Source organism: Emydura macquarii, unplaced genomic scaffold (assembly GCF_026122565.2).
Source record: "Emydura macquarii macquarii isolate MOO-44397 ecotype Brisbane River unplaced genomic scaffold, CSIRO-AGI_Emac_v2 contig_2473, whole genome shotgun sequence".
NCBI lineage: Eukaryota > Metazoa > Chordata > Testudines > Chelidae > Emydura > Emydura macquarii.
The window spans coordinates 3,952,248-3,972,460 of NW_027132610.1; the positions used below are offsets into that span (position 1 = coordinate 3,952,248).

The following is a 20,213-nucleotide window of genomic DNA, read 5'->3' on the forward strand; positions in this document are numbered from 1 at the left end:
TCCACACCCTCCCACGGGAGATAACAGGATTGTGAATTTGTAGTAGCATATGACCAAGGGGCAAGGCTGGACCGAGTCACTTGGACACTCCACCACACTGTACTCATGGAACAGCCCTAATGGGAAAGGCAAATATCAGGATCACAGTCTAATTAATGATTTAGAACAGAAGAGTTCCTATTACCAAGTCACCTGAACCAACCAGTCCCCATTCATCTACTAAGGCCAGGTCTACACTGCAGACCTTTATTGGTATAACTACGGTGCTCAGGGGTGTGAAAAATCCACACCGAGTGACATAGTTATACCGACTTAACCCCTGGTGTAAACAGCGCTATGTCAACGGGAGAGCCTCTCCTGCCAACATAACTATTGTGTCAGGGAGGTGGATTAACTATGCTGATGGGAGAAGCTCTCCTGTTGGCAAAGGAGCTCCTTCACTAAAACGCTACAGCAGCACAGCTGCATCAGTGCAGCTGTGCCACTGTATGTGAAGACAAGCCCTAAGTAGGGTACAAAAATAAGTCAGTTGCAAATGTCTGCAGACTCAACAAATAACAGAGGCGGTCACATTTAGATGTCTAAAGCTAGTTCAGAAACCATTACCTGGAGCAGCACTTTTAATAAAGCAATGAGGAATGCAGCCATCACTGAAAGAAGAAATAAATGGAATTGATGGATATATTGCATAGCTTTTCTTATGTACGTTCTGAACAGCTAGAATCACGGTCCAGTCCAGAATCATAATTCACATAACATCGAAATTCATTGGCTAAGTTTCGAGTATGTTTTGGAATAAACTTGCACATTTTCACACCAAGATGCTTCGCTGCCTGCTCCTCCATGACTGCACCTGAAGCAGAAAGAATTAGGGTTTGATGACAAAGAAAGGCAACCGAACATTCTATGCTTCTTAAAAAATTGTTCCTCCAGCATCTCTTATTTTTACTTCCCTTCCATCATCCTCTCTAAAGCTCTGTGGCATCAAGCACTCCTGGGCCACAGAGATGGTTAGAGTCCCAAGGGAGGGAGAAGGAAGGTGAGAAAGGCGGGAAAGAGTCTGAGAATAGTTTAGAGTGCTTCCTCCGCTATCCCATTCCTCTGGGGCTAAACATTCTCCCTTGAAAGTGCTCTTGACTGTATACAAAGAGCCAAATGAGAGACAGATTCAAATTCCACACACTGCTGCCACTTGTGAGTGAATATGCTCCACAATGTCATATTTAGAGTTACCCAGTTCAAAACTAGGGAAGTAACACAGCTGGTGCCCTAGAGCAAAGGCTCATAAACTTTACTTATTCAAGTCCCACCTTCTTAAAAAATTGTGAAATGAATGGATGGACCCTCAGGCTCACATATAACCAGTGGTACATGTACCACCGTTTGGGAACCTCTGCATTAGAGCACGATCGCAGCATGGGCAGAGCAGGTCTTAGTAGCATTAGAAATATGGGACTCCACAGTGATAAGAGGCCCTAAGAGATACTATGTTACTCTGCTGTAGGTTCTTTAACTGTTCACAGATGTCCCCAAACATTTTAACTGCCACTACTCACTTTCATGCTCAAGGGCTGAGGTTTTTAACAGTGGCACAATCCTTATACATTACTTTGAACAATAAATGTGTCTACCAATACATTTGTGTTCAAAGCAAAACTCTAAAACTTTCATTCCTTTAGAAGAAGTCTTGCTAACACGTCCCTCTTCACTGATCAGATAGAGGCTATTACAATCTAGTCATCACTCACTCTACTGTCATTTTAGCTTAGCGTGGACTCTCCAAGAAAGAGCTATGTGGCAGCTTAAACTTCAGCCAGCAGCTGCAGAATTTAGGAACTTGCCAATTCCTAAAGGCACCAGAATTTTTCATTTATTTTCAGTAAGTTCAAATAGTTTTAAATCTATTTGTTTAAAAAACACTTCTGAAGGGGTATTCATGTTTAGCATAATTACACTTCAATAACCATCTTAATTATAGAGTGTGTTCCTTTAAAAGGATTGGAACAACACTATTCTTCTCTTAGATGATCTCAAAGCTCTTTACAAATAACAAATAAGCTCATAATAGCCCCGTGAAATAGGTATTATTCTTTTTTAACAGTTAGCTAACCTTAAGCACAGAGGTTGAATGCATGCTCAACTTCACACAAGTCAGTAGCACAGGTGGGAAGAAAACTCAAGTCCCAAGTTTCAGTTTCCCACTCTAAGCACTAGACAAGAATCTCTGTATAAACAGAACCAATTCTCAATGGTGTTCAGTTCCAGAAATATAGAGAGATTCCCAGGCATTGAATACATTTGCCTCATGTGCACTAGGGGCATTAAGCATATACAGTCTATGAGATTGCACAGCTCAATGGTCAGGATTTCCTAAAAACAATGCATTTTGTCCTAGTTAGAGTACTAGAGCTGTACTAAGAAAGGTAATTCCATTTCATGGAAGATCTCAGTATTTTACAATCTGGTTTTGTTCCGATTCAAAACAAAGACCAACATTTTTTAAGTTTTCCATGCTTCAGGGCAATCAGCCAGTTGGGCTGCCCCAGAGCCATGGACCTCGGAGACCCCGTCTCCAGGGCAGTCTGGCAAGCAAACTGCCAAGGAGCTGAGCAGGGAAGCTGGCAGTTAACCTGCCTGACAGACAGGGTTCTGTTGGACCCCAGCCTGGGTTCCACTGGAACTTCACCAAAATAGATAACAAAAATATTTAGAGCAATAACATTAAGTATATTTTTTCCTCTCTCAAAAGACACAAGGTTATACCTGTACAAAGCAGAATCTTTCCTTTTGTTAAGTATTTGATGGTCTCTGCTGTTTTTCTGAGACACTCCTCAGACAGATAAGGTGGGTCCGCTAATACTATGTCAAAACTGTGTGGTATGAGATTTCCAGGTAAATTCAATGGATTGTTGTAATCATAGAAGATAAATTCCTCTCCATATACAGAAAATCTTTTGTCATATTCCAGAATACACACTGAAAAATCTTTGCCATCCTGTTCTTTCAGTTTCTGGTAAACACTGGGTGCACTAACACACGCTATCCTGAAAAGAAAAAGAAATAATTCAGAATATTCTTTTTAAAGGGTAACAGACAAAGATTATATTGGAATTGAGCTCAGACCACAACAATTGGATTTTTAACATCCCAAAATCAGGATTTTGGTTCAGCCTTTACATATTAAAAAAAAAAAAAAAAAGTCTGCTTGTAAAATTAGCTCTGGATTTTGACCGCCTCTTCCCGGCCCCAAAAGTTCTGGGATATTTGGATCCTGGGTTTTGATTTGGGCCTCATTTCTAGGTTATAACCTCTTTGCTTTTACTTGGATTTCTGCTTTTAGTACATGCATTAAAATTTCACATTGAACCAACCAACCAGCCACAAGCCACTCAATATAAAAGCCATAATGATGCACTAATTTGAGCAGAATCTATTGTCCACCAGCAGGGATCCAGGCCTGCCTCTGGGTCTGAAAAATGACAGGATTTACATGCACAGTTTATGAAGGTTAATAATGAATTACATCATGTTAATGATAATAGAGTACTAGAAGCGGATATTAACAAAAGTATGCTGCTTGTAGCACCAAGCTGACTAAACTCAGAGAAGTCTATTAAACTATCTGGATTTCATCATGGTCGTGTTTGAACTCCACAAGGACAAATATAATGCTACAGTTCTTTTAACATAGTCAGTAAGATGAAACATCAGAAATACATTAAAACATGGGTCATGAATAGCATCATGGCCAGTAACAAGAGGAATGCCCCAGGGGGTCAGTCCTGGGGCCGTTTTTGTTCAACCTCTTCATTAATGATCTGGAGGATGGGGTAGATTGCACCCTCAGCAAGTTTGCAGATGACACTAAGCTAGGGGGAGTGGTAGATACCCTGGAAGGTAGGGATACAATACAGAGTGAGCTAGATAAATTAGAGGATTAGGCCAAAAGAAATCTGATGAGGTTCAACAAGGACAAGTGCAGAGTCCTGCACTTAGGACGGAAGAATCCCATGCACAGCTACAGACTGGGGACCGACGAACTGGGCAGCAGTTCTGCAGAAAAGGACCTGGCGGTTACAGTGCATAAGAAGCTGGATATGACTCAACAGTGTGCCCTGGTTGCCAAGAAGGCTAATGGCATATTGGGCTGCATTAGTAGGAGCATTGCCAGCAGATCGAGGGAAGTGATTATTCCCCTCTATTCGGCATTGGTGAGGCCGCATTTGGAGTAGTGTGTCCAGTTGTGGGCCCCCCACTACAAAAAGGATGTGGAAAAGTTGGAGAGAGTCCAGTGGAGGGCAACAAAAATGATTAGGGGGCTGGAGCACAAGACTTATGAGGAGAGATTGAGGGAACTAAGCTTGTTTAGTCTGCAAAAGAGAAGAATGAGGGGGCATTTGATAGCAGCCTTTAACTACCTGAAAGGGGGTTCCAGGGAGGATGGAGCTAGGCTGTTCTCGGTGGTGGCAGATGACAGAACAAGGAGCAATGGTCTCAAGTTGCAGTGGGAGAGGTGTAGGTTGGATATTAGGAAAAAGTTTTTCACTAGGAGGGTGGTGAAGCACTGGAATGGGTTACCTAGGGAGGTGGTGGAATCTCCATCTTTAGAGATTTTTAAGCTGCAGCGTGACAAAGCCCTGGCTGGGATGATTTAACTGAGGTTAGTCCTGCTTTGAGCAGGGAGTTGGACTAGATGACCTCCTGAGGTCCCTTCCAACTCTAATCTATGATTCTATCAATTCTGACATTTATCTCTGTTATTTGAAATAAATATTAGAGACTTTGCCATGATTAAATAACAAAAAAAGGAAAAACACTCCAAGACAAAACATTCTATTTTCCTCTCAACTTATTTTCAAAGGGAGAAGCTTTTAAAATTAAATCTGCAATATAGACAATCCCAGTTTCTCATCTGAGTGCCAATTTTATGTATAGGCAATCCAAATATAAGAATGTAGGTTGCCTCATTCCTCTGCTTTGCTTATTCCCTTGGTCTTTTGAGCAAACAGGATATTGAAATTAACAAGGTTCCTGAGATTGCAATTAGAGCTGGTCAGGAATTTTCACTGAAATGGGTTTTTTGGGGGTTTTTTTGGTCAGAAAATGGTGATACAAGATGGTGGACGAGACCGCCACTCCAGAACAGTGTGGTAGTTAAAGCACTCACCTGGGATGTGGGAGACCTGGCTCAAGTCCCTGGTCTGAATCAGGTTAAGCAGGGACTTCACCCAGGATCTCTCACCTCACAGGTGAATGCCCTGACCATCATGCTATTCCAGGGAGCAGAAGAAAGTCTGTATATTTTTGTCAAAAGCCTTCAAAAGGTCTTGGTTTTATCCTGATGCAAAATGAGAAAAAATTTTAAATCTCATAAATCTTCACAGGACGGGAAAACCATTTTCCGCCTAGCTCTAACTGCAATACTCTGCCAACACACAAGAACGAAGAGGGACAGAGCAACGTGCGTATGTGTATCCATGAACAAACCAAACCTGATAGCTATGGTTTCAAGGCCTATCGTCTTGACATGTCCTTTAAAAATACAGTAGACCCTTGATTTTATGAACACCAAGCTTATGTTCAACAAACTACTTTTCCCAACCAAGTCAGGGGGAAAAAATCACAATGAAAATTATGTTTATGAAGAACAAGTCAACATGCCTCCACATTGCAATGCCTTCAGTGCACTGGAAATAATTTTACAGTGGTTTGAAGAACAAGAAGAATGTGATACAGTGCAACATACTGCAACTGATGGACCATACCTACTATAATTTTGAGATATTCCATTTTATGAACTTTTTGATTTTATGAACTCTTGAATCCCCAATTAGTTCATAGAATATGGGTGCTACTGTAATTACAGTCCTTTGGTTGAATTTATTTCATAAAAAAACATCAACTGATAGCAGCAACAAAGCAAAATCTGTAAGAAGAATATATTTAATCCATAACTATAAAAATACACTTGCCATAATTTTTGGTTTTGGAAACACCCAACTTATCAATCAAGAAACTGGATAATCAGTTACACTGAAAAGAACATCGTATGGGATATTGTCTTCATATTACCTGTATTCAGTTTTGTATACAAAGTATTCCAATGAGTAGAATGATGGAATAAATAGTTCTGACACTCAGATAGTGGGAACTTCAGGTTTTGTCAAAGGTGTTTACAACTCTAAAAATAACCTTTCTGCATTTTTTTCTGAATCAGACTACCAAGTTAATCGGCAAAGGTATCTTAAAACAAAAGGAATTGTGACGATAGTTAAGTGGAATTGGAAAGAAAAAATAAGTAGTAAGATCTGTTTCAGTTCACAAAAAACCACTGTTAGGAACATGCAGAAAGTCAGCATGAACATCTTCTAAACAAAATGTTTAATTAATAAAACCTACCTGCCACCTCTTCCAGCTGCTCGAACAGCTTCATTAGCCAGACACGATGCAGTTTCGTCATCATACCAAAACTGGCTCAATTGCTGGGGAAAATCATGCACAAACAATTACAGACAACATCAGTCCTTCTGACAGTGAACTATATGACATTTACTTTTTGTTAACCAATATTCTGGGAAAACCAAAATCCACAACAATCTTTTTGTATTATACATTGCACTCCTGCACCTCTGAACAATTCTTATTAACTGAGCTGGAAAAGGGATTTCTTTATTGACAGCTACCTTATTTCCTCTATAAACTAGTATTTCAAGGTGATAAATAGTAGCTAGTTCACACTTAGATGTTGCCTGAGTCTATTACAAATATATTATTTCAGCAAAACCAAACTGTATCAGACTATCTATTTAGATCATTCTTTTATTTAGTACCTTTACTCTGTTAATAGTGCTGAATCCAAATTCATAGATGTTGTTTACCTGCACAGAGTGCAGATATTTTAACTCCCAGTCTTCAAGTAGTTTAAAATTGTGTAAAGAAGCCATTCATTTATTTGAAGTTGGGAACAGTCTATACCAGTTCAGGATTGTGAGAGACGAGGAGACATCCAGAGGGGAGAGATGGGAAAATTAAAGAAAGTAATAACAGGGAAGAAAAGGAAAGATGAGATAGCAGAAGGTAGGAAGGAGAAGGTCAGAGATGACAGCAGTGGAAAAAAGAAGGAAGAAAAAACAGGAAAAGGACAACCAGAAAACCTCATGGGCAGAATCGTCAGTCATAGATAAGAACGGACAAATCACATGTCCACATAAGGTCGGCAAAAAACAAAGAGGTATGACAAGGGAGGAGAGGGAAGAGTGTGCTATTTTCACATTGTTACAATATGTCCTAACTGCATCTCTTTCACACAGGCACCAATGGAAAATCTGTACCTCCTTGACCCTCCGAGTCTAGTAATAAAATTTCCAGAAAGGGCAACTATTTGTCTTGGCATCTTTTCTCCTTTCCACCCATGTCAATTTCAATTAGTGTCAGATAGAACAAAAACAAACAAGCAAGCAAACAAAAAGGCACCATATCCAGCTTCAATGACACCCTGCGACTTTTACTTTTATAGTGCGGAAGCAATACGATTAGATTTCCCCACTCTTGGAAATGCCCTTTTTCATTCCCCCCATCCTCTTTTCCCCTCCAAAGAAGCCTCACATCCCTGCTCCTTTGTAACTGGGCACTACAAGTAATTGCATTGCAGTCTCTGAAGTTTAGTTTCTCACCCAGTCCTCCTCTATTGAGCCAATAAAATATTGTTTAAACCCTTGGCAGATCTTTGTGCCCTCTCTCTGTTGCTGATCACTATAGAACTCCTGCAGGGCAGCTAGAGCATGGGATGAAAGCTGAGGGATGTAATCATCGTCATCATCCATTCTGTAAATATTAACAAGAAGAAATATTTAAACTCAACTTTTCTTAATGACAATAGCATTTAGTAAAGACCACCTCATTTTGAGATAAAACCACAGTGTCTCACCTACTAACCAAAAGACTAAACTTCCTAGGCAAGAGCCAACAAAAGAAAGAGAAAGCACATTCTCTCTCTTGCAGTATAAGATGGAGATGGGGAATATGCAAAATGCATCAAACACCTACCAGCCAGAGTCAGATATGAAATAATGCAGTGGTTCTTAACCTTTCTAAACTACTGTACCCCTTTCAGGAGTCTGATCTGTCTTGTGTATCCCAAGTTTCACCTCACTTGAAAACTACTTGCTTACAAAATTATACATAAAATACAAAAGTATCACAGCACACTATTACTGAAAAATTACTTACTTTCTCATTTTTACCATATAATTATAAATCAATCGGAATATAAATATTGTACTGACATTTCAGTGTATGGTACATAGAGCCGTATGAACAAGTCATTGTCTGTATGAAATTTTAGTTTATACTGACTTCGCTGGTGCTTTTTATGTAACCTGCTGTAAAACCAGGCAAATATCTAGAGGAGTTGATGTACCCCCTGGGAGCCCTCTGCTGATTGAGAACTACTGAAATAGTGTGTCTCCAAGCAGCATCCAGGGACAACATCCTGGTAGGAGTCACAGAACCATGCCCTTTCAACACAGCTGAACGCTGACTGATCTTACTGGGGTGTTGTTCTTCTAGGACCACTCACCTTTTTTCTATCACCCTCTAGCTAAGAGGCCTTTTGCATATTTTTCAAATCCTGTAGAAGTCTGCTCCAGCCTTTCCACCTAAAATGCATGATGCAATTAGTACTAAATAATTAGCAGGAACTGTAACACATTTCATATGGTCAGCTCACCAATATAAACCATGTTCTCCCCCACTAACTTGTTGGAAAGGGCTAGTGGTTATGAATCAGGAGGAAAGTGATTAGTTGCCAGAGAATAACTGACCATTCCTTTCCAAACATAGCAGACACAAAAAAATTGCATTATCAGGAGTGAAAGGAGGTGAAAGAAGGGATGTTTTTATCATTTTCATAATGAAAATGCAGTCACTTAACATCTACATTAAGTGGGATTTTTTTCAGTCAGTGTTAACATGCTAACTGCAGAAAGCAGCCACTCAGTACAGAGATAATGTTACAAACTTATCATTAAGAACACATTGTAAAATGAGTAGAACAGAGGGAGCAATTCTCACCAGTTGATGGCCTATAGGATTTTGGTACTGTATCGCAGGAAGGAACTTGTTAACTACACTGACTTCATTCAGATCAGTGTGTGAAATGTATTTGAGCTCATGCTTCAGCTACTTTTAAGGGTTAACCACCACTAAAATCCTTGTTGAAATACCTCATTTCAGCTTGACATTTTAAACTGCACATCTCATTACTCTCATCTGAGTTAGTAACAGTACAAACCTTCTGGTGCCGATGGTACATTTTTTTTCTTTTGAATTCCTCTAACATTGAACACCTCTGTAGATTTATTTTTAAATATCCTTTACAATAAAAATTTTGTTAAAATGTATAAATTGGGTTTATGTCTAAAGCATGTTTTTTCAGATGAATTATAAACCCTTTAAAAATTTAGGGCCTGAATCTGTTGCCCTACGCCTTGTGTAGGTGATTTCCAGCAGTGAAATCTGAGTGTAAAATGCCACAAAAGCAGAATGGTAGCATTTAACCCCATTAAACAGAGCAAGAAAAATAAAAGATCCTAAATATAAAAGAAAATGTCAAAAGACTCTTGAGAGGTGTTAGTGGACACTTCTATATTAACAAACTAAGCACAGAACTGCACAGCAGTCAGTCTGATAAGTGACACTTCTAGAGTCATCGAGAAATAAACTCGTGTCCTAGGATCAACACTGCCCTCACTTCACGCTAATATCACATTATACAAAGACTTCCCTGAATGGTGGAAAGCTCTCCATAAACCAAAACAAAGCAGGTGAGAGGCTCATGAAGACATCCCTCCCAAATGCCACTGCATGACTGGGAATTTGTATATTTACATATATGAATGAAGACACAGCCAGACGAACAGACACACTGTACATCAATTGAGAAGTTCTGACATTTTTATAAATGACATCTAAAACCTTAAACTGAGTTATATCATCTTGTACTGCTTCTTTAACTCCACTCCTTAGTCTCTACGTAACTGAAAGGCATTTATTACACCTTCTCCACCCTGATTTCTAGAAACAGTGGTGTTTTTATTACCTAAACATTCATAAAACTAGCAGGCTCCTTAGACAAAATTTAGCAAACAGGAGATGTTGGATGTTGCTGAGAGTAATGATAAGATATGTATGTACTATGCTATGTACTACAGAGCCTGTCTTTCTTTTCACTACTGGGAAGTATGACTGGCCAAGCTGTTGTTATCTGGGGAACAGGTTAATTAAGCAGTAAGCATCAGTATGCTTAATTAATGTCTATCAAACCAAAACAACCTGGGAGAAACATACTGCTGTACTTTGGTGCTCTGTAAGAAGTATGTGTATTCAAGCATTATTTCTTTACCTTATATAGCACTGTTGTATATCTTTTGGAATAGGCACAATTCCCCCATCCTTTAATGCCCATTTTGGATTGGATGGATTGTTTGGCAGAAAATCTTAAATCCTGAGATGAATTTTTATTTTTGCGCCAAATAACATTATTTTAAACAATTATTTATATGATGATGCTTCATATTAAAAAATGGTTGAATAAACGGCAGGTTCAAAGTGGGACTCCTTGGTTGTTGATACTTCTCATTTTATAGGTAATCTCTTGAAAACCTCTTTACGTTCTTCTCTTCTCTGTCAAATGTTGTATTGAGCGAACAAGTCTATTCCTTCATAAATGTGCTCTGTATTTCTTCTGTAACATGTTATGTTCTTCACACAACACGCTAAGTAGGTATGTTTGCAAGGACAGCCTTTGCTTGAAAGCAGAAGATTGTGTAATTGTGATGAATAGGGTACTGAGGGAAGTGGTGAATTCTCCATTTCTTGATGTCTTCAAATCAAGACTGGATACCTTTCTGGAAGTTATGCTTTAGCCAAACACAAGTTATGCATTACTCAAACACAGATAGGGGAAACTGGCTAAAATTTTGTGATCTGTGATATACAGAAGGTCAGACTAGATTATTTAGTTGTCCCTTCTGTTCTTAAATTCTATGCATCTGTTGGAAGAACTACAATAATTGTTTGTGAAAGTTAAACACAATCATTCTCTCACTGGATACATTGCCATCTAGTGGAGTAATAGGTCAAATAGAAATCATTAGACAGCTGATAATTACTAGGAAGAACTGATAAAGAAGGGGAAAAAACCAAAACCCCAACATCCAAGTATAATTAGTGATTGTGCAGTTAATTTCCTGTTTAATAAAATATAAACAAACAAGTCTCTTCAATGTTATACTGAACAATGACAGAAAAAGATACAGGTATATACTAAGAAATAGTTTGCTCCTGGGAGCAGTAACGATCTGATGTAGTTTCAACTGCAATGAATTGTAGAGTCTGACATTAGCCACAGAAGCCAATGACATTCAAGTGGAAAAGTGCACACAGGATTCTATGGAAGATTTCTGATATAGGACACCTAAGAAAACTGGAATCTTTTGAGTGTCAGTGCTACACGCAAAAGATTATTTCTTGTAAAGGAGTCTCAAATGGAAGACAAAGTTGGAAAAAATACTGGGCATTAAAGGATTCTTCAGTTTAGTAGAGAAAAACATAATCTGGAATTTAAACCAGACAAATTCAAACTACAAATAAACCCTCAATCCACTCCAAAAAAATAGCAGTGAGGGAGATTAGCCACTGGAACAAACTACCAAAAGAAACAGTGGACTCTCCATCTCTTGATGCCTTCAAATTAAGAATGGATACTTTTCTGGAAGATATGCTTTAGACACACAAGTTACTTGTTCAATACAGGAGTATTTGGGTGCAATTCTATGGCTTGAGTTATGCAGGTCAGATGAGATAATCTAATGGCCTTAAAAATCTATTATTTAAAATGTAAGGATTCTTGAGCTCCAGAAATAAGATTTGAGGGGACTCCACAAGCAACAGCACACTGATACTCTGTGATACTCCTATGAGACATGAAAGCCAGATCCATTTTAGAACTGGGATACAGCCAAATACTTAAGGGAAATACATAGAAAATGCTGATTCCAATAATGAGCTAGATTTCCTCACCACTACCACCATCTTGTGTTCTTTTGTATGTATTGTATAATTCACATGATGATTTCTCCTAGTGCCATGGTATGAATGTATGCTTGCTTAGAAAAAACCAAAAAAGAAATAGGAACAGTAAATTTGCATTAGTCTGAGGCCTGAAATTTTACAGTTATATTCTTACTGGCTCCATACATTCGTATCATTGGACAGATTTAGCACTCATAAAGCAGAGTCCTCAAAAATCTTCAAATATGGTCCAATTTTACAGGTCCAGTAGATAAAGGTGGACATGATTTTAAAAAAAATAGTTAACTCAGTTCCCCCAAGGCCTTCCTTTTGGTGTTCAGGAGAAAGCTCTTTAAGAGCCCAGTAACAAACCTGACGGGTTGGGAGGAGTGATGATCTCTCTTACAAAACAACACACAGAAAGAAAATGTTGGAGCATTGTGTCTCTCACACACTTCTGTTTTGAACACCTTCAAAAATTTAAAAAAAAAAAAAACCTCTCTTTTGTAAAATGAGCTGGTCTTTATCAATATATGCCAATTATTCTGTTGTGAATTTGGACACCACTTAAATCAGTGTAAATGCATCAGCCTGGAGACATTTTCCTGCTTGTGCACTATGCTGGAAGCCTAGAAGATCAGGTGGGTTCACATAGGCAGGACTTGGAAACTCCACTCACCTGAGATGAGGAGGAAAGTCTCATAGGTGTCATTCACTTCTGCAGAGTCTAAGGTTTCATTTCTTTTTTTTTTTTAAAAAGTTTTTATTTCTGCGATTACTAAGAAACCCTTCCAAATGTGAACTGTTCCTATGTGTGCAAATAAACAGCTGCAGTGCCATTACTGCTGCACATATCTTTCCCACACCACAGCAGAGTGAAAAATGGCCGGTTTTGATAGTTTTCACCAACATAATCAGAAGGTATTCAGCAAGTACTTCTCTCAAGTATTCACACAACCATATAGATGGTGAAATACTACTGGAAAATATATTATTCAAATACCAGGGAAACTGACTAACTCTACTGGTGAGATTGTAAAATAAAATCGAAGTATGAACAAAATATTGACAATGTTATAATTAAACATAGTACAAAATAAATAGCGCAATGTTTTTTATTCTTTTAATTTGCAGGGCGCACCCTGGCACAAGTATTTTTCACTCTGGATAGTACAGTAAGGCCTTTTCTACACTACAGAGATATGTCAACAAAAGCTGACTTTTGTCGACAAAGCGGTGGAGGCGAACACACTGCAATGTTCCTTCCTCCAACAAAACTCTCCTGCTTTATTGACAAAATAAAACCATGTGGACGAGAGATGTAGAGCTTTTTGAGGCAAAGTTTAAAATGTAAGAAACTGATTACGTTCAGCTGGTGCAACCCCCTTGTGTTGACACTTTTATTTTGGTTTAAATGTGCCTTGTATTGATTTAACTTAAGGCATTTTTACAACTGAAATAAGAGGTCATGCAAGGGGATTAGAAATGATTTAGTTAAAATTGATACATCTTTCTTGGGTAGGTAGGGCCTCTGTCTCTCCTGTCCTGGTACTGTCTACTCTGACTGTTCCACCCCTCCTGCCCCCCGCTCTCCTCCCTATAGTTAAGTTAACCTGGCACAACTTTCTCATGTAGATAAAGCCTGAGAAAAAAAACAGAGGAAACAATTCAGAAGGAGCAGCTGCCTGGAAAGGCTAAATCATCCAAACTAAGATGACTAAATCCTTGTCTACGCGTAAACTTGCACTGATTTAATTACAAACATGGCAATTAAACTTAGTTAAACCAGTGCAAACTATCTGGACATTTTTAAAAAAGGCTTATAACAGGTTAAATAAATTCAGTAAACTTATATCAATTTAGCTTAAGCCAGGTTTAAATTAATTTAAAACATCCAAAATGGGTTTGCACCAGTTTAACTATTTTTTTTTTTAAAAAACCCTCATTTTAGCTAAGTAAGTCTTATACACAAAATTACACAAGGCCTAACAAAAATATGACTCCATTTTTCACCAGTTATTGACAGGTCATCTCACTTCCATAGACTTCTGAAATAAAGCCTAGAACTTGTCAATCAGAATAGAATACTAAACAAAGGATTTACAGGAGAAATAATACATTTTAAAATTACATTTGTAGAACAGAGAGCTCAAATGATTAACAGAGTGCAGACTTTATTTTACAAATGGATACAGTTTATAAGATCGATGAAAAACTTGTTACCTGCCAGAAGTCAAGGTCAGGCCCTCATGGTTCTGTGTTCCTCCTGCAACAACTGAAGTCACTAACACCCTAGAACAGTGCAAATAGTTCCATTTTTGCTGTAGGTGTTAGTGATGTAATAATTTGTGGCAAGAGAAGCAGAGAGTCCAGAGGGCCAAAATTCAGATCTTAGCAGGTAAGAGAAGCAGGAACTGAGTTAGAATATTTTTGTTGTAAAGTATATTTATTTGTTGGATTTCTACTTTCCTTCGTTCTACAAGTATATGATGCATAAAATTATTTCCCTTATTCAGTGACTATATTTGAATGTCATATTTCCTTAATACAAAGGTTTTGTTTTAAAAGTACATTAACTTTAAGGTTTAGGTATCCTGTTTGATGATCTGGGATCTTCACCAGTTGTTTAGCATTTGCTTTTCCAAAAGATTTCCATTTACCTTTAAGCTCCAGCCAGGAAGATATACTACGAAAATGCACCTTCCACTTGTCTGCCAACTCCAATAAATTTAATATTTCTTAAATGAAAGCCTAAATACTTTGCAGTACCTTAAGGGGAAGGATGTCAAGAAACCCTGAACTAGTTGATCCATCAGAATGAGTTTCTTCCAACCTGTATAATTCCATGATTCCAGTGAGCTCTTTCAATCCCCCTGTTTAGAGCTGCTGGTACTTCATGGAAACCATTGAAAAATATTGTACATGAAATGGGATGTTCAAGCCCATGCTTACAATTTTTCTTCCTTTTTTGCCATTTGAGAAATTGCATTGAATGGGATCACTGTCTTTTAGGAGGAATCAGCTCCCTGTAGTTGGAGTCATAGTCCTGCCGTAGTCTGAACATAGTAACGGCCAAAGCACTGCCTATTATCATAACATGGGCTGTGCAGAGGACCAGAGATGTATCTACAAAGTGTGCCCGAGGGACAAGCTTATCATGGGTTATAACAGCAGTTGTTATAGTCGTCTCCACATTTCTGCTTTTCACTACACCTTAACCTTACACTTCTCACATATGGTTGGGCACCACAATCCATCCCTCTTCTTCTCCCAACAGTCCCCCCATTGTGATAACTGGGTCTACAAATTTACCTTGATTGTGAGCTTATCTGTGGGAAAGAGGATAAAAGTTTATGATGTTACAATAAAAACATAAGAACTGCCACCTATGGTCAAACCACAGTCCATCTTGCCCAGTATCCTGTCTCTGACAGTGGTCCATACCAGATCTTCAGAGGGAGTATACAGAACAGGGCAACTGTGGCGTGAACCACCCCTGTCTTCCACACCTAGTTTCTGGTAGTCAGAGGTTAACATAGTATTGCATCCCTGGCTATCTTGACTAATAGCCATTGATGGACCTATCCTCCAGGAACTTATCCAGTTCTTTTTTGAACCCAATTATACTTTTGGCCATCAAAATATCCCAAGGCAATGAGTTCCACAACTTAATTGTGCATTACATGAAAAAGTACTTCCTCTTGTTTGTATTAAACCTGCTGTCAATTAATTTGATAGGGTGACTCCTGGTTTTTGCATTGTATGAAAGAGCAAATATTCACTTTTTCCACACCATTCATGATCCTCCCCCAGTCATCTCTTTTCTAAGATGAACAGCCCTAATCTTTTTAGTTTCTTCTCATGGGGAAGCTGTTCCACATCATTGTTCATATTTGTTGCCTTTTTATGAACCTTTTCCAGTTCCATTACAGTATATCTTTTTGAGATGGGGCAACCAAAACTAGACATAACATTCGAAGTGTGAGCACACCATGGATTTATGTAGCAACATTATGATATTTTCTGTATTATTTTCTATTCCTTTCCTAATAGTTCCTAACATACCGATAAACTTTTTTAACCGCTAGTGTGCACTGAATGGAAGAGTTCAGAGAATTATTCATGGTGACTCCAAGATTTCTTTCTTGGGTGGTAATAGCTAATTTTGAATTCACCATTGTATTAGTCACAATTTCCACCCCCCCCCACTAATTTATAACAATGAATGTTGAAGGCAAAAGGTGCAAAGAGGAGACAGAAAGACTGAATTAGGCCACAAAAAAAGAAGGTCTACTGATATAATTAAAGGACTTTGTTAAAATCATGTCTGGTAAACAAGTGTAGTATGGAACCAAAATCAATTAACCAAAACAGCATGCAAGAAATTAGGCCTAATTGGTGGACAAAATAATAGGGGGGATGGGTTAGTCCACCTATTAGTCCCTTTTGGGGTCCTTAAAGAAGACTTTTGGGGAAATGTAGATGGATACAAATACTGGCTGAAAGGCAAGAGAAAGGCATGAACTTCACCATCATGGAATCCCACCATTTCCTGGGATCCCAAAATCCAGGGTGACACCATTGTGTCTTCTTTGCGCTAATCCTGAGAGATGTCCAGGCCAAAAAGAGAGGGAACCAGATGACATCAGCACCTCCACCATCTCTGGCTAAATCCTGAAGCCCACCTGTGATGTCAGACTTTGTTACTTACAGGCTCGCACCAGTGTTAAAATATTTAGTTGGCTAAGAGAGGCTCATTAAACAGAAGGCAAAAAAAAGAAGACTAGGAAAAAGAAGAAATAAGGTGGAGAAGGAAAAGGGAACACACCCTACCTTATTCCACCTGTTCTTTTTCTTTCCCACTGTATTTCTTCTTTTTCCTATTCTTCCTCTTTTGTCTTCTGTTTGATGAGAGTCTGCCTTAGCCAGCCACGACTGAGTATTTTATTTTAACACTGCTGTGAGCCTGTAACCAGAAGGGGACCTAAAAGCAGTGCCCTAAATAGCCCAATGCTAGTATAAATTGACAGTTCTTGAAATGGAAAACAAGACCATGTGCTGGGCCTGCCTTTCTCCAGTGATTGAGTCAACACCAGAGACAGAAACTGCATTTTCCATCTCTGCTATTTCTTCTCTGCTCTCTTGTCTTTGTCTTTGTTTTATCTTCTAGGCAATAGGATTGGATTTTACCAACACCGCCACCAGCTCACCTCAGCTAGCAAGGGTTTTTTTCCTTCTAAAGACCCTCCCCAGCCGACAGAGAAGAGAACAAGAAGGGATGTTGCTAAAAAGAAAGCCGGGTTTAATACTTTACATGGCACAGGCTTCATGATGGTCTCACTCATTTCCTGCGCCTTTAGTGAAAGGTGAGAGGATGAGGCGGCGCTAAGCAGCTGAGGTGCGCACCAAACCCCAGAGCTTGTTTAATCCTGTCTGATGCTGGCGGGACTGAGCCCCAGACACACCTTGGACTCTTTAGGCCCATAGAGTCCATCAAAATTAACACAACGGACTCCAATGCTCCCCACAACCCAACCCAACCCCTCCCCAGCCCCCTGCCCCGCCCCCAACCAGCCCCTGGAGCTTTCATCATTCAATCAACCCCCGCCCCTAGGGCCAGGCGAAGCGGACCCGTCACTCACTGGGGTCACCAGACTCAGCGCCCGCAACCCTCCCTTCCCCGCCCCGCCCCGCGACACCCCGCAATACAGACCTACTCTTCGGGTCCGCGCTCGGACACGGCTAGCCTGGCGGGCGCGTCCCCGCTCTGCGTGCGCGGCCCCGGCTGGCTCATCCATACCCATCAGCTCGGGCTCACCCGGCCCAGCCAGCGGGGGACGCCGCGCTGAGTGACGTGACGTCAGTGTGTGAGTGAGGAGAGAGGGCGCGCAGACTGGCCGCTCTGGTGGCCGCCACGCGCCTCAGGCGGGAACCGAACCGTCATGCTCTGCCGGTTGGATTTCCCCCCCCCCCCGCCCGGCGAAGCGCCGCTGGAGCCCGCCGCAGTGATCTGTGCTCCCCGGACGGCGCCTCCCTCCCCCGCGGCGAGGCGGGCTGGGGGGCGAGCGCGGGCCGCTCCCCTCCCATCCCCTGCCGCTATTCAGTGCCTCCCTGGGCCAGGTCGGGAGGCCGCCCTGCGCCCCGGGGTGCCCCGGCCTGGTCACTGCTTTGGCCACGTGCTCGGCCCAGTGCAGCTTAGCCCCGCAGCCGCAGCGCCATGGGCCGCCCGGGCGTCTCGGGGCCTGCGGTGGATGGGGGCGGCTCTGGCGCCCGGCCGCTCCTGCGCCCGGTGCTGGGCCGGGGGCACGGCTCCGTCCGTCCTCTCCTGCGGCGCTGCTGGGTCTGCCCTGCCTGGGCCCGGCTGCCGCGGACGGAGGTGCAGCGCTTTCGTGCTGACTGGGGGCCTGTTTGACTCGCTTGCTCTGGCTTTTATTTAAATCCTGCCTGCCGAAGGTTGATGTCCTGGTAGTAACAGTCACTTGCCTTCAGAAAGGGGCAAAGGGTAGCCTGGGCGTCTGTTGTTGACCTGCTTAACTTCAATACACCCCCCCCCCCCCAAATGCTGGGTATAATACAAATTATTAAACAATCCATTCAGTGAAACCTGGTGGATAATCCTGTCATAAGTAAAGGCCAACATGGATTTGTCAAGAACAAATCAGCCAATTTCCTTCTGTGACAGGTCAACTAGCCCAGCAGCTGAGGGGAAGCTGTAATTGGGAATAAAGCTTGATTTTTGCAAGGCTTTTGACACAGTCCCCCATGACAATCTCCCAGGCTAAGTTGGGAAATGCAAACTAGATGCAAAATGGGTTGAAAGACAGTACTTAAAAGGTAGTTATCAATGGTTCATTGTCAAACTGTGAGGACTCATCAAGTAGGATCCCACCAGACTCTGTCCTAGATCTAGTAAAACTATGTTCATTAACTTGGATGACACAGTGAAGAGTATGCTTGTAAAATTTGCAGGTTATAGTGATACATTGGAGGATTGGTTTGAATTCATCAAGGTGAAATTTAATAAACAAGTGCAAAATAGTATATGTAGAAAGGAAAAATCAAAATAGAAAATAAGGGATAGGCAGCAGTATTATAGAAGAGGATCAGGGAGTTGTAGTGGATCACTAATATGAGTTAATGTAAATCAGTTGGGAAAGGAAAATATTCTGGATTGTGTTAACAGAAGTGGCATATATGTAAGGTAAGGGAGGTAATTTGTCCCACTGTATTTACTGGGAGTGAGGCACCACATTTAAAAAGGAAAAAAGGACAAATTAGAGAGTCAAGTCCAGACCAGAGCAACAAAAATGATAAAAGGTTTAGTGAACCTGACCTATGAGGAAAGGCTAAACAATTGGGCATGTTTAGTCTTGGGGGACCCACTAACAATCTTCAGATATATAAAAGGTTGTTAAGAGGACTGTGATCAATTATTCTCCACATCCATTGAGGGCAGGATAAAATGTAATCAGCTTAATCTGCAGCAAGGGAGATTCAGGTTAGGTATTAGAAAAAGCTTTCCAACTATAAAAGGATAGTTAAGCATGGGAACAGGTTACCGAGGGAGGTTGTGGATTCTCAGTCAGCAGAGGATTCCAAGAACAAAACACCCATCAGGTATACTTCTGCCTTGGCATGTGGGGGTTAGACTAATAGACCTCTCATGCTCCCTTACAGTTCTATGCCACTTTGTATTTCTCCTCCAACAATGTTTAGCTTAATTAGGTTGTGCTCTGTGTTATTGAGTAGCTCAACTATAATTATTGCATAGAGCTGTGGGTCTCAACCGTGGGCCACTTGCAGCCCAGTCAGGATACAGCAGTGACCCATTTGATATCCTCAGGGCTGTAACGGGTGGGGCAGGAGGAGCACTGGCCCCTGGTGCAGAGCCAGCAGGGGGTGTGCAAAAATGGGGTGGCACAGGATTAGTCCCAGCAGCATCAGCTTTCCCCCCCAGCAGGACTGGACCAAGCAGCAGGCCAGGGTGCTCAGTGGCCTCTGCAGGCTCACAGGTGCAGGGACCCAGGCTGGAGCAAGCTCCCAGCAGCAGCAGAGGGGCTACATGACTGAACTAAGTGCAGTAGAGATAGGAGACTGGGGGGTGTTGAAGGCTGAGACATAAGGGAGCATGGAGGACAGAC

The 20,213-nt window shown here is 40.9% G+C and overlaps 1 protein-coding gene across 3 annotated transcripts; it reads right to left on the reverse strand.

Annotated features, from left to right (window-relative positions):
* Nucleotides 1-549: 549 nt before the first annotated feature.
* On the reverse strand, nucleotides 550-17,906 carry EEF1AKMT1 (EEF1A lysine methyltransferase 1). 3 transcript variants are annotated; one of them, XM_067562849.1, is made up of 6 exons: nucleotides 17,786-17,906; nucleotides 8,579-8,657; nucleotides 7,674-7,824; nucleotides 6,400-6,482; nucleotides 2,764-3,044; nucleotides 550-853 (listed from the first exon to the last, which is right to left on the reverse strand). In XM_067562849.1, exons 3-6 carry the CDS (start codon nucleotides 7,821-7,823, stop codon nucleotides 699-701), a joined length of 669 nt encoding a protein of 222 aa, XP_067418950.1. In that variant the 5' UTR covers nucleotide 7,824; nucleotides 8,579-8,657; nucleotides 17,786-17,906; the 3' UTR covers nucleotides 550-698. The 3 variants fall into 3 exon arrangements, with proteins under 3 accessions (XP_067418950.1, XP_067418951.1, XP_067418952.1); XM_067562850.1 differs by lacking the exon at nucleotides 17,786-17,906 and adding an exon at nucleotides 17,387-17,553; XM_067562851.1 differs by lacking the exon at nucleotides 17,786-17,906 and adding an exon at nucleotides 16,906-16,924.
* Nucleotides 17,907-20,213: the final 2,307 nt, after the last annotated feature.